Source organism: Brachyhypopomus gauderio, chromosome 4 (genome assembly GCF_052324685.1).
Source record: "Brachyhypopomus gauderio isolate BG-103 chromosome 4, BGAUD_0.2, whole genome shotgun sequence".
NCBI lineage: Eukaryota > Metazoa > Chordata > Actinopteri > Gymnotiformes > Hypopomidae > Brachyhypopomus > Brachyhypopomus gauderio.
Window position 1 is genome coordinate 7,713,495 of NC_135214.1, and position 11,998 is coordinate 7,725,492.

The 11,998-nt window shown below is 46.6% G+C and overlaps 1 protein-coding gene across 1 annotated transcript; it reads left to right on the forward strand.

Moving 5' to 3' along the window:
- The first annotated feature begins 6,633 nt into the window (after positions 1–6,633).
- dct (dopachrome tautomerase) lies at positions 6,634–11,998 on the forward strand. The gene is made up of 8 exons (XM_077001935.1): positions 6,634–7,080; positions 7,536–7,835; positions 8,472–8,572; positions 8,936–9,102; positions 9,364–9,543; positions 10,813–10,948; positions 11,122–11,320; positions 11,627–11,998. Exons 1-8 carry the CDS (start codon positions 6,795–6,797, stop codon positions 11,800–11,802), a joined length of 1,545 nt encoding a protein of 514 aa, XP_076858050.1. The 5' UTR covers positions 6,634–6,794; the 3' UTR covers positions 11,803–11,998.

The window sequence follows — 11,998 nt, forward strand, 5'->3', positions numbered from 1 at the left end:
GCCAGGCTGCGCGCCAGAAGGATAGCGATGAGGGGAGTGAGATCGGGAGCCACTGGTGCTGCAGGCGCTGCGGTGGGCGGTGCTCCTCCTGCCCTTGCTGCAAACCCTCCACCGGGCGCAGCGCGGTTGGCCGACGTGGCAGGTGCAGCGCGGTTGGCCGACGCGGCAGGTGCAGCGCGGTTGGTCCCAACCCTCGGTGGGCCGTACGGGAAACCCTCCTCGCCCGTGGATCTCCCTCCGGACCTGGCAGTGGGAGTGGCCTCCTCCGCTTCCATCACCTCGTCACTGCCACGGCTCCAGCTCATGGGCTGTCCCGAGCTGCCACCCCGGGAACAGTCCATGTCGCTGGCTGGGGAGAGCTCGGGGGATGAACCCGCCTCTGGACTCCTCCTCCTCTTCGCCGTCCCGGCGGACAGTTCCGAGGGGGAAGGGCTCTCCTCCTCCTCCGTGTAGGAGCCCTCGGACGGAGGGTACTCCCCCTTCTCCTCCTCCTCCCCACCGTCTTCCTCGGGGCATACGGAGCAGTCCGACGGGGAGGGGTACTCCTCCTCTTCACACTCTTGCTCCTCGCCCTCTTCCTCGCCCTCCTCGACGGGGGGAGAGGGAACTACGGGTGGAGGGAGGTAGTCCTCTTCCTCTGACTCCTCCTCCTCCTCTTCACCGTAGTCGACGGTGGAGACATCGTCTAGCGACGGAGGGTAGGCTTCCTCCCCCTCCCCACCGTAGTCGACGGTGGAGGCTTCGCCTAGAGACGGAGGATAGTCCTCTTCCTCCTCCTCCTCGCTTGGCGAATCCTCCTCCCCAAACTCGCTCTCTGGAGTGCTCTCCGTCGAGCCAAGCACGAACGCCCCCATCCTCAGAGGCGAGGGTTCGCGGGAAGGAGAGGGGTGTCGCTCTCGCCATATCCGCCGTGCCTGCTCGAGGAAGTTGTCCGCTATCTCGGGGACGGAGGATTCCCGAGCCATGCGCAGCATATAGGCGCATAGCGGGTCCTGTTCCATGAGCTCGGGGTTGGCGGTGGCTTGGCAGCGCTGGCCAGGAGAAGAGGCGCGATGGCGCCGCTTGCTGGCTCGATTGCCCCTCTTCGGTCGGGTGGCATAGCCCGGCATGGTGTCTCACACGGCTCGTCGTTATGTGACGATGGGGTCGTGGCGAAGGATGAGACACTGAATCCTCCTTTAGACTTGACGTCACTTTTATTTAAATAGAACTTGCGCAATAGCGCACACGGAACACGTATACACACACACTGAGACGTGTAGACTTTAGACAACGACGTGCACAGGACACTGCGCGAGCGCACATTAAATAGACAGACCACATTAGCCCCATGTGATTACGAGACGATTCACAGGTGAGACACATTATTCACACAACAAAGCTATCACCACGGAGTTCCGAAAACGCAGACAGAGCACGTGGACAACGTTTACACACGCCCAAAAGGGAGGGGCCGGGGTCCTCAACGTGACACACATCCACAGACCAGTGCAGGATAAAATCCTTTAAAATCCCAAATCTTTGTAAAAAATAAAAGCAAAAGAAAACAGTTACACTATATAAAGTGCATTTACATCTATCAAATTAAATTAAATTCTCTCAACCTGAGACAACTGGTTTGTTCATAATAGAAGTAAACTTAATAATAAAACCTATATTCTTAATTAAATAAATCAAATACCCAGTCTGGTAGACATTCAGGAGCTTCAAGTATTTTCTTAAATAATGTTTATATTGCTACCTTGAAAATGCTCATTTTTCTTCGGCTTGCTCCTGACTCGCCATTTCTGCATTTTCTCCGTTTGTGTCGTGTCACTGGAGTATTTCGCTGCGCGTGTAAAAACACTTGCTCTGATTTGCTACCATAACGCTGCCTTAGCCAATCGCTTACTGACTTGTTAAGTTAAACTGGTGTTACACCTGAACTGTGACTATCGAGATCTGTTACTTCTCACTAGCCTGGGCAGCGGTCCGCTCGCATTAGTATATCAATATATAGTAATGCACCGCTTTTAATGACCAGTAATGTCAACGGCGTTGTAACGACAGGAAAAGTAATTAATTATATTATCCCGTTACTGACAAAATGACGCCGTTACCTAACGCCGTTATTTTTAACTGCGTTATTCGCAACACTGCTTATTACCACGTGATGCCCCTACTACTAATCATTCACTTAGCACCACTCATTACCACATGATCCCCCTCCTACTAATCATTCAGTTAGCACCGCTCATTACCATGTGATGCCCCTCCTACTATTCATTCACTTAGCACTGCTCATTACCACGTAATCACCCTCCTACTAATCATTCACTTAGCACCACTCATTACCACGCGATTCCTCTCCTACTGATTATTCACTTAGCACCGCTCATTACCACGTGATCCCCCTCCTACTAATCATTCAGTTAGCACCGCTCATTACCACGTGATGCCCCACCTACTAATCATTCACTTAACACTGCTCATTACCACGTGATCACCCTCATACTAATAATTCATTTATCAACGCTCATTACCATGTGATCACCCTCCTACTAATCATTCACTTAGCTCCGCTCATTACCACGTGCACCTGTCTCTCATCACTTAGCTCCGCTCATTACCACGTGCACCTGTCTCTCATCACTTAGCACCGCTCATTACCACGTCCACCTGTCCCTCAACACTTTGACTCCCTATATAAGCTCGCAGGTCCTGCCATACGTGGCTGTGCGTTGCTTGTTCCTACCGTGACCTGCTGCTGCTGCTGCTGCTGCTGCTGCTGCTGCTGCTGCTGCTGTTGTACTCACCGCCGCGCTAATGCTAATAAAGTTAGAAGTGACTGCTGACCGAGTTCTGAGCACTTTACGCTCCTCCATCTTACTGGGTTTGTTTGAGTTTTAAGCTGTACTGTGTCTACTATGGAGATGGACATGTAACTATTCCCAGCACTACCTCCTGTGTCTGCAGCTTCTGTCACCCTGTTACAGTAATTTACAATATACAGTGGGGAAAATAAGTATTTAGTCAGTCACCAATTGTGCAAGTTCTCCCACTTAAAAAGATGAGAGAGGCCTGTAATTGACATCATAGGTAGACCTCAACTATGAGAGACAAAATGTGGAAAAAAAAAAATTGAGAAAATCATTTTGTCTGACTTTTAAAGAATTTATTTGCAAATAATGGTGGAAAATAAGTATTTGGTCAATAACAAAAGTTCATCTCAATACTTTGTTGTATATCCTCTGTTGGCAATGACAGAGGTCAAACGTTTTCTGTAAGTCTGTAACGTATTCAGGGGCGGGTGTGACGCAAACGCAAGATAACTAATTTATTCAATAATAAACACCACGGAAGACATACAGAATGGGGAGAAAACCAGAACCAAGAGACACTAAATAGACAGATCCAATTAGACAATGCACACAGGGAAACACTACTGGGAACTAATAACAATGGAATAGTAACGGGACTGAACACGACGTACACACGTAACAAGAGAGCTAATCTAACCGCTAAGAAGAGGACACTTAAAACGGGTAAACTAAACAACCAGGAATTATGAACACATGAGAACATAACAACTAACAAAACATATACACAAGAGAATAAAAGAATACAAGGGCAACTAGACACCAGAATTCTAAAGCATAAATGAACCACTAAACAGACAACGAGAGGACGAATATATGAATACTAATAACGGAGAACATACACAAGGAAAGCATAAGCGAAAGACACTGGGAATTAAACCAACACGTAGAAACTAGGAGTGAAACAAAAGGGAGAATACGAGTCACAAGAGGAACAGGTTTTACAAAAGGAAACAGAGAAAAAAGCGAGGGATTACCGTACAAGGAATGACCGACACCGGGGTAAAACACGAGGGGGTTTTTATACATGGAAACACGACGGTGGAACAAGACTCAGGTGTACGAGACTGACGACGAGGGCGTGACAGACAGAGGGAGGAACGAATGGGAGCGGGGAGCTAGGCGGGACCAGGGAGGAGGGAGGGGCTGGACGTGACAAAGTCTTCACAAGGTTGGCACACACTGTTGCTGGTATGTTGGCCCATTCCTCCATGCAGATCTCCTCTAGAGCAGTGATGTTTTGGGGCTGTCGGCGGGCAACACGGACTTTTAACTCCCTCCAAAGGTTTTCGATGGGGTTGAGATCGGGAGACTGGCTAGGCCACTCCAGGACTTTGAAATGTTTCTTACGAAGCCACTCCTTTGTTGCCCTGGCAGTGTGCTTGGGATCATTGTCATGCTGAAAGACCCAGCCACGTTTCATCTTCATTGCCCTTGCTGATGGAAGGAGGTTTGCACCCAAAATCTCACAATACATGGCCCCATTCATTCTTTCATGTACACGGACCAGTCGTCCTGGTCCCTTTGCAGAGAAACAGCCCCAAAGCATGATGTTGCCACCCCCATGCTTCACAGTTGGTATGGTGTTCTTTGGATGCAACTCAGCATTCACTGTCCTCCACGACAAGTTGTGTTTTTACCAAATAATTCTACTTTGGTTTCATCTGACCATATGACATTCTCCCAATACTCTTCTGGAACATCCAAATGCTCTCTAGCAAACTTCAGACATGCCTGGATATGGACTGGCTTAAGCAGGGGGACACGTCTGGCACTGCAAGATCTGGGTCCCTGGCGTCGTAGTGTGTTGCTGATGGTAGCCTTTGTAACGTTGGTCCCAGCTTTCTGCAGGTCATTCACTAGATCCCCCCTTGTGGTTCTGGGATTTTTCCTCACCGTTCTTGTGATCATTTTGACCCCACAGGCTGAGATCTTGCGTGGAGCCCCAGATCGAGGGAGATTAGTAGTGGTCTTGTAGGTCTTCCATTTTCTGATTATTGCTCCCACAGTAGATTTCTTCACACCAAGCTGCTTGCCTATTGCAGATTCAGTCTTCCCAGCCTGGTGCAGGTCTACAATTCGGTTTCTGGTGTCCTCCGACAGCTCTTTCGTCTTCACCATAGTGGAGTTTGGAGTGTGACTGAGGTTGTGGGCAGGTGTCTTTTATACTGTTAATGACTTCAAACAGGTGCCATTAATACAGGTAATGAGTGGGGGAAAGAGGAGCCTCTTAAAAAAGAAGTTACAGGTCTGTGACAGCCAGAAATCTTGCTTGTTTGTAGGTGACCAAATACTTATTTTCCACCATTATTTGCAAATAAATTCTTTAAAAGTCAGACAAAATGATTTTCTCAATTTTTTTCACATTTTGTCTCTCATAGTTGAGGTCTATCTATGATGTCAATTACAGGCCTCTCTCATCTTTTTAAGTGGGAGAACTTGCATGTCACGTTGTGGGGGGGCCGCCTACCGGTCGCCCCCGGTTACAGCGGCAGCGGTCCTGTTTTTGGTCACGTGATGTTCGTCCCTCAGGTGGGCGGGACCCGTGATCCGTCTCACCTGAGGGTTGTTTGTTTGTCTATATATGTCTTGTCTTTGTACCAGTTGACTGCTGGTTATTATTTCCTTCATTTGGAACAATGCACGGGTTTTTGGTTTGCACACTTTCTATTAAACCATCCTATTTCCCTGAGACTTGGCGTGATCGCTTCCTTTTTAAGTTGCTCACCCTGCCCGTCACATTGCACAATTGGTGACTGACTAAATACTTATTTTCCCCACTGTAACTAATGTATAATATAACTAATATACAATATAACTAATACAGGTAATATAAAATACAAGTAAACAATATACAATATGGTTATTGTAGCTCAGCATACATAAATGTGCATTGTTTCTCTGAGCTACTAATATATAGCCAGTACTTCAAGCTACTTCATATGACCAGATCCTGTGGGTTTTCATGAAAGGGCTCTTCCTGGGTTCTTTGAGGTTCCTTTAGAGTTTTGAGTGTTTTATGGGTTGTTCATTGCAGGAAAGGTCAATCACATGCTGTTATCCTGTGGTTTTTTGGTGAGTGTAAGTACTTGAAACAAACACCTACTGTTTGTATCGGATATAAGATAATGGAGAGATGCCATAAAGGTCTTGTGGAATTCACCATGTTACTGCAACTTACACAATTTTCATCACCAGGTTTGAAATATTAACTTTTATCAAGGAAAGTATGGTTTACTTTTCATAGTAAAATATCCATTCAACCTGACCATTGCCTGTTTCCTGACCACTCACATTCTTACTGTGAAAAGATTGTTACCTACTATTAACTAATCTGAGATACACATGATCAGCTAAGTGTTTAATGTAAACATTTTAGTATAAAACATTTTGCTTGTCAATCAATGCAATATAAAAGCATTATGTAAAATGATTGTACGTCATTTTCAAAAAACATTATTATCATCTTCAAATGTGGAATGGTTGACAACATCCTGTTAAAATCAGTTTTGATCAACTATGATCAATGGGAAAGAGCATGCTTACACACACACACACACACACACACACACACACACACACACACACACACACACACACACACACACACACACACACACACACACACAGTCATGTGTCATGTCAACTTCACTTACTATGTGTAATATCCAGTATTAGTGTAACTCATGGTCCCGTGTCAGGTGATCACCACAAGACCATTGCTCTAATCCTGCTCAGTACCATGAGGGGGGAGGAGATGTTATCAGTGAAACTACAACAGCAAACTCATTCTCCACAGTCCACCAGTGCAGACACACTTACAACTCTGGCAACTCCAAAACTCATTTAGCTCTCCTCTGATTGAACTGTGGACACGTAACCGCTGAGCTGGGAGTGAAGTGTTGGTGTTGGAGCAGATCTGAGAGGGACTGGGACATGAGCGCCGGCCTGGTTCTGGGGCTGCTTCTCCTGGGATGGAGCCGACCGGCACAAGCCCAGTTTCCCCGTGTGTGCTGCACAGTGGAGGCGATAGTTTCTAAGCAATGCTGCCCTGCCCTGGGTGATGACCCAGCTAATGTGTGTGGCGTGCTGTCTGGTCGGGGGAACTGCACCACGGTCCATGTGGACACTAAACCCTGGGGGGGACCGTACAGTCTGAGGAACGTTGATGACCGTGAGAGGTGGCCCACCAAATTCTTCAACCAGACCTGCCAATGTGTGGGTGAGTTACAGTACAAACCACATTAAAATGCTTAAATTAAAACTGTCTTAGTCAGTGTGTAGTGTTATACTTAAAACATAATGACCCTTAAAACATAATCATCCTTTTTTGTTTTGGGGAAATCAGCTCTGACCTGCACCTGAGAATAAATATTTTGGTTACACTGATGATAAAAACATAGTTTACAACATGATTTTGGAAGTGCTTTAATTCAAATGTTTTTTAAAGTACATAATCTGCACCCACTCTGAATTCTCACAGTTTTTATCAATATGGGGTATATGCATACATATAAATGTCTATTATGTGTATGATCTTTGTACTTGGATAAGCCTGTTGTGCACAGTCAGAGCCATTGTGTCTACCCTGTCAAAGCCCCTTAGCCTGCACAGCCTTGCACTCAAGCCTAAGGGGCACTCAGGCGATTAGAGTAACACAAAGTGCCCTTTGAACAGGTAATTTTGCCGGCTATAACTGCGGGGAGTGTAGATTTGGCTGGACGGGCCCCGGCTGTGATCAACGCAAGGCACCGGTGGTGCGTAACAACATCCACTCTCTGAGCTCCGCCCAACTGCAGGAGTTTCTGGATGCTCTGGATCGCGCCAAAAACACATTCCACCCCGACTATGTGATCGCAAAGCAACACTGGCTGGGTCTGCTGGGGCAGAACGGGACGGAGCCGCAGGTGGACAACATCTCCATCTACGACCTGTTTGTGTGGCAGCACTATTACTCGGTCCGCGACACACTGCTGGGTGAGGACAAGGGGACACGGAGATGAAGGGACAAGGGGACGAGGGGATGAAGGGACAAGGGGACGAGGGGATGAAGGGACAAGGGGACGAGGGGATGAAGGGACAAGGGGACACGGAGATGAAGGGACAAGGGGACGAGGGGATGATAGGGACAAGGGGACGAGGGGATGATAGGGTACTAGGGTGTGAGCAAGCTTTAAACACGGGCTAAGAGTGGTCAAAGTGTCATGTCCAAGAATGCTTTTCGGTTAAGGACAAGGTTAAAAGTTAAAGGTGTGTACAGACCTGCTTTCTGACTTCAGTACCAGCATGACAAACAACCACTCACTGAGTCTAACTAATGTTGGTGATTTTGTTAAAATATAATTTGTAATTGTATTATAGTACTGACAGACCAAAATCCTTCTAACTTCTAACAGTGAGTAAATGTCTCATTAGAGGACTCCTAACAGAGAGTATAGCTGTGAATTATGGGGCTGTGGGTTTGATCCAAGCTGTTCTACTGAATTAAGCTGATCTTTTGATTAGTTCAAGTTAGTTCAAATGTATCTTTGCTGTCTTATACTTAGAACACATGTACACATTGTGTGTATAGCTGTGTACATAGAACCATACAGCTGAACTTCTTCATTTCAGGGCCTGGGAGACCATTCAAAGCAATTGACTTTTCTCATAAAGGCCCTGCTTTCATCACCTGGCACAGGTATCATTTACTGAGTCTGGAGAGGGATCTGCAGGTAGGTGGAGGCAACCTTTCCTTGGCAGTTTAGCATTAGACCATCCCGTTAGGGATTTACTTCAAATTGAATGCAACTCATAATGCAAACAAAATTCATTAGAAATTGGTATACTTGAAAACATTCAGTGGGATCCAAAATTCATGCACCTCAGTAACAGAGACAAGATTGCTTATATTGGTGTAAATGTGCCCTAGATTTTAGGAAAAATGTTTTTCTTTTTACCTTTTAGGAAGTACTGACACAGTAACTTCAGTAAATACTAATTAATTAAGCCAATTCGGTAAACTTAGTAGGGAATTAGTGAAGCCAGTTAAAGGCAGCGAGCCAGATCCAGCTGGCTAACCCTTTCTTTCTCCTCAGAAACTGACTGGTAATGAAAACTTTGCGGTTCCATACTGGAACTTTGCCACTGGGCAAACTGACTGTGACGTCTGCACCGACTCCCTCCTGGGAGGACAGGACCCCAGCGACCCCTCCAGGATCAGTCCACTCTCAAGATTTTCGAACTGGGGAGTTGTGTGCGACAGGTTTGTGTGTTCATTATGTCTTCATTCATCGTGTGTAATCATTATGTATTTATTAAGTAAGTGTTCATTCTATTTATCCTCTGTCAGAAATCAAATAATTCTAATATGATTAATATTAATCATAAAAACATTCATACTGTTGCTCTCCTAGCATAGGCTCATTTTGCACTTGAAAATGGAGTCTTCCTCTGCGATGAAGAAACTGTCCTGTTTCTGGTGTTGCGAGGGTTTAGCAGAATTGATTCCCTTTCCCTGCTGCAGCCTGGATGAGTACAACCAGCAGGTGACGCTGTGTAACGGCACCAGAGAAGGACCCCTGAGACGCAGCATGGCTGCTGTCAGCCCCGTGGCCCTGCCTACCATGAGCGATGTCCACAGCTGCCTGGGGCTCCGGGACTTTGATAGTCCTCCCTATTTCACCAACTCCACCTTCAGCTTCAGGTAGGGCCAGCAGGGGAAGTAGTGAAGAACTGAAACCTGCTGCAGGGGCATTAGGGCTGGGCCCCCCCGCAGGGGTTGAGGTTAGCACCAATATGTTTCACTGAGTGTTTACAGAGTGACAAAAGTGTGTTAATTTCTAAGCCACTGAGCTGCAGGGCTGAAGTCCCCTGGGTGAGTATTGTTATGTGAAGTATGACTAGAGTCAGATTATTAAATTATTAATTTTCACATACAGATTTATTCATATTTATTTGAAAATTCCATATTCAAGAACAACCTGTGGGAAACCCTTTATATGAGCTCTCTGTGAGATCAGGTTGGTAAGACACTGAGTCCAGTAGTGCAGGATTTCACAATCAAGATATTTAGAAAACAAAGAGCTCACTGTGAAAATGTCGTAGAGCTGCACAGTTGTTCCATACAACATGTACTGTAGTTGAAAAGAGCTTTCAGGGGGTCAGTTGTGAAGTCACGGTTGTCAGGACGTCAGTTGTGAAGTCAGAACTGTCAGGAGGTCAGTTGTGAAGTCAGAGATGTCAGGAGGTCAGTTGTGAAGTCAGAACTGTCAGGAGGTCAGTTGTGAAGTCGGAGCTGTCAGGAAGTCAGTTGTGAAGTCACAGTTGTCAGGAGTTCAGTTGTGAAGTCAGAGATGTGAGGAGGTCAGTTGTGAAGTCAGAGCAGTCAGGAGTTCAGTTATGAAGTCAGAGCTGTCAGGAGGTCAGTTGTGAAGTCAGAGCTGTCAGGAGGTCAGTTGTGAAGTCAGAGATGTGAGGAGGTCAGTTGTGAAGTCAGAGCTGTCAGGAGGTCAGTTGTGAAGTCAGAGCTGTCAGGAGGTCAGTTGTGAAGTCAGAGCTGCCAGGGGGTCAGTTGTGAAGTCAGAGCTGCCAGGAGGTCAGTTGTGAAGTCAGAGCTGCCAGGGGGTCAGTTGTGAAGTCAGAGCTGCCAGGGGGTCAGTTGTGAAGTCAGAGCTGTCAGGAGGTCAGTTGTGAAGTCAGAGCTGCCAGGGGGTCAGTTGTGAAGTCAGAGCTGTCAGGAGGTCAGTTGTGAAGTCAGAGCTGCCAGGGGGTCAGTTGTGAAGTCAGAGCTGTCAGGAGGTCAGTTGTGAAGTCACAGTTGTCAGGAGTTCAGTTCTGAAGTCACAAGTCAGAGCTGCCAGGAGATCAGCTGTGAAGTCAGAGCTGTCAGGAGTTCACTTGTGAAGTCAGAGCTGTCAGGAGGTCAGTTGTGACGTCAGATGTTCACTTGTGAAGTCAGAGTGCTCTTTTGAAGGAATGCACTGGAGGGCTTTGACAGACCAGATGGTGAGCTCAGCACCTCTATGAACAACCTACACAACCTGGTCCACGACTTCATCAGTGGGACAAGTGCTTCAACCCACTCCGCTGCCAATGACCCTATCTTCCTGGTAAAAAAAAGTTGCAGATACATTTGGCATACATGTCTCATTACTGTACATATGTCTCATTACATACATGTCCCATTATATGCATGTCTCATTACATACATGCCTCATTACATACATGTCCAGTCAGGGTCAGTCAGGGTGGGTGAATTAAAACACTCTCTTATGACCTCCAGGTTCTACATGCTTTCACAGATGCCATTTTTGAAGAATGGCTGCGTCGCTTTCCGGCCGGCAGCCCTTTGCCCGAGGAGATGGCTCCCATCGGCCACAACAGACACTACAACATGGTGCCTTTCTTTCCTCCTGTGACCAACGAGGACATCTTCATCCCTGCCAGGCAGCTTGGTTACACGTATGCCATCGACTTAGTGGGTACGGGCTGATTCATTTCTCCTTCAACATTACACTGAGCAACCCACATTCTCTGGGGTATGTTAATGGTCATAGGCTAGTGGGATTGATTTGGACAGAATACGCGCTAGACATGATTAAACTGATTTCTCCAATCTTCACCAGTTAGGCATACATGGTGTTTTTTTCTTGCTGAATGGACAGTGCAGATGACCTCTTTAGGAGCAATCTTCTAACAGCATGCACTCACAGAGAAGTGAAGAATGCCTCGCTGTAGAGCTTCTGCTTGTGTTCCTGCATGTGTGAGTTCTTGTACTCTTCTCTCAGACCAGGGCCCAGGCTCTGCCACGCTCCTGCTGGGTTCCACACTTGGAGGCATCTTCCTGGGTGTGCTGGTGCTGCTCCTGCTTCTGGTGCTGTACCTCCAGCGGAGACGCAGGCGGGAGTTTGAGCCGCTCCTGAAGGCTGAATTCTCCAGTACAAAGTACATGGAGGAAGCATAGCGGTGTTCTGTGGACCTGCAGCAAAGGTGTTGGTCCTAAAAACAGTTCAGGAGTCATGCAGAACAGTGTAAAAAATATAGAAGCATGTTTTGAGTTTAGAAAGTTTTTGATTTCAATGTGGTGTATCTTTAATTGATCGTTTTAACAAACAAACAAAAAAAAAAAAACCACTAGAACACTAAAAATGCAAATAAAA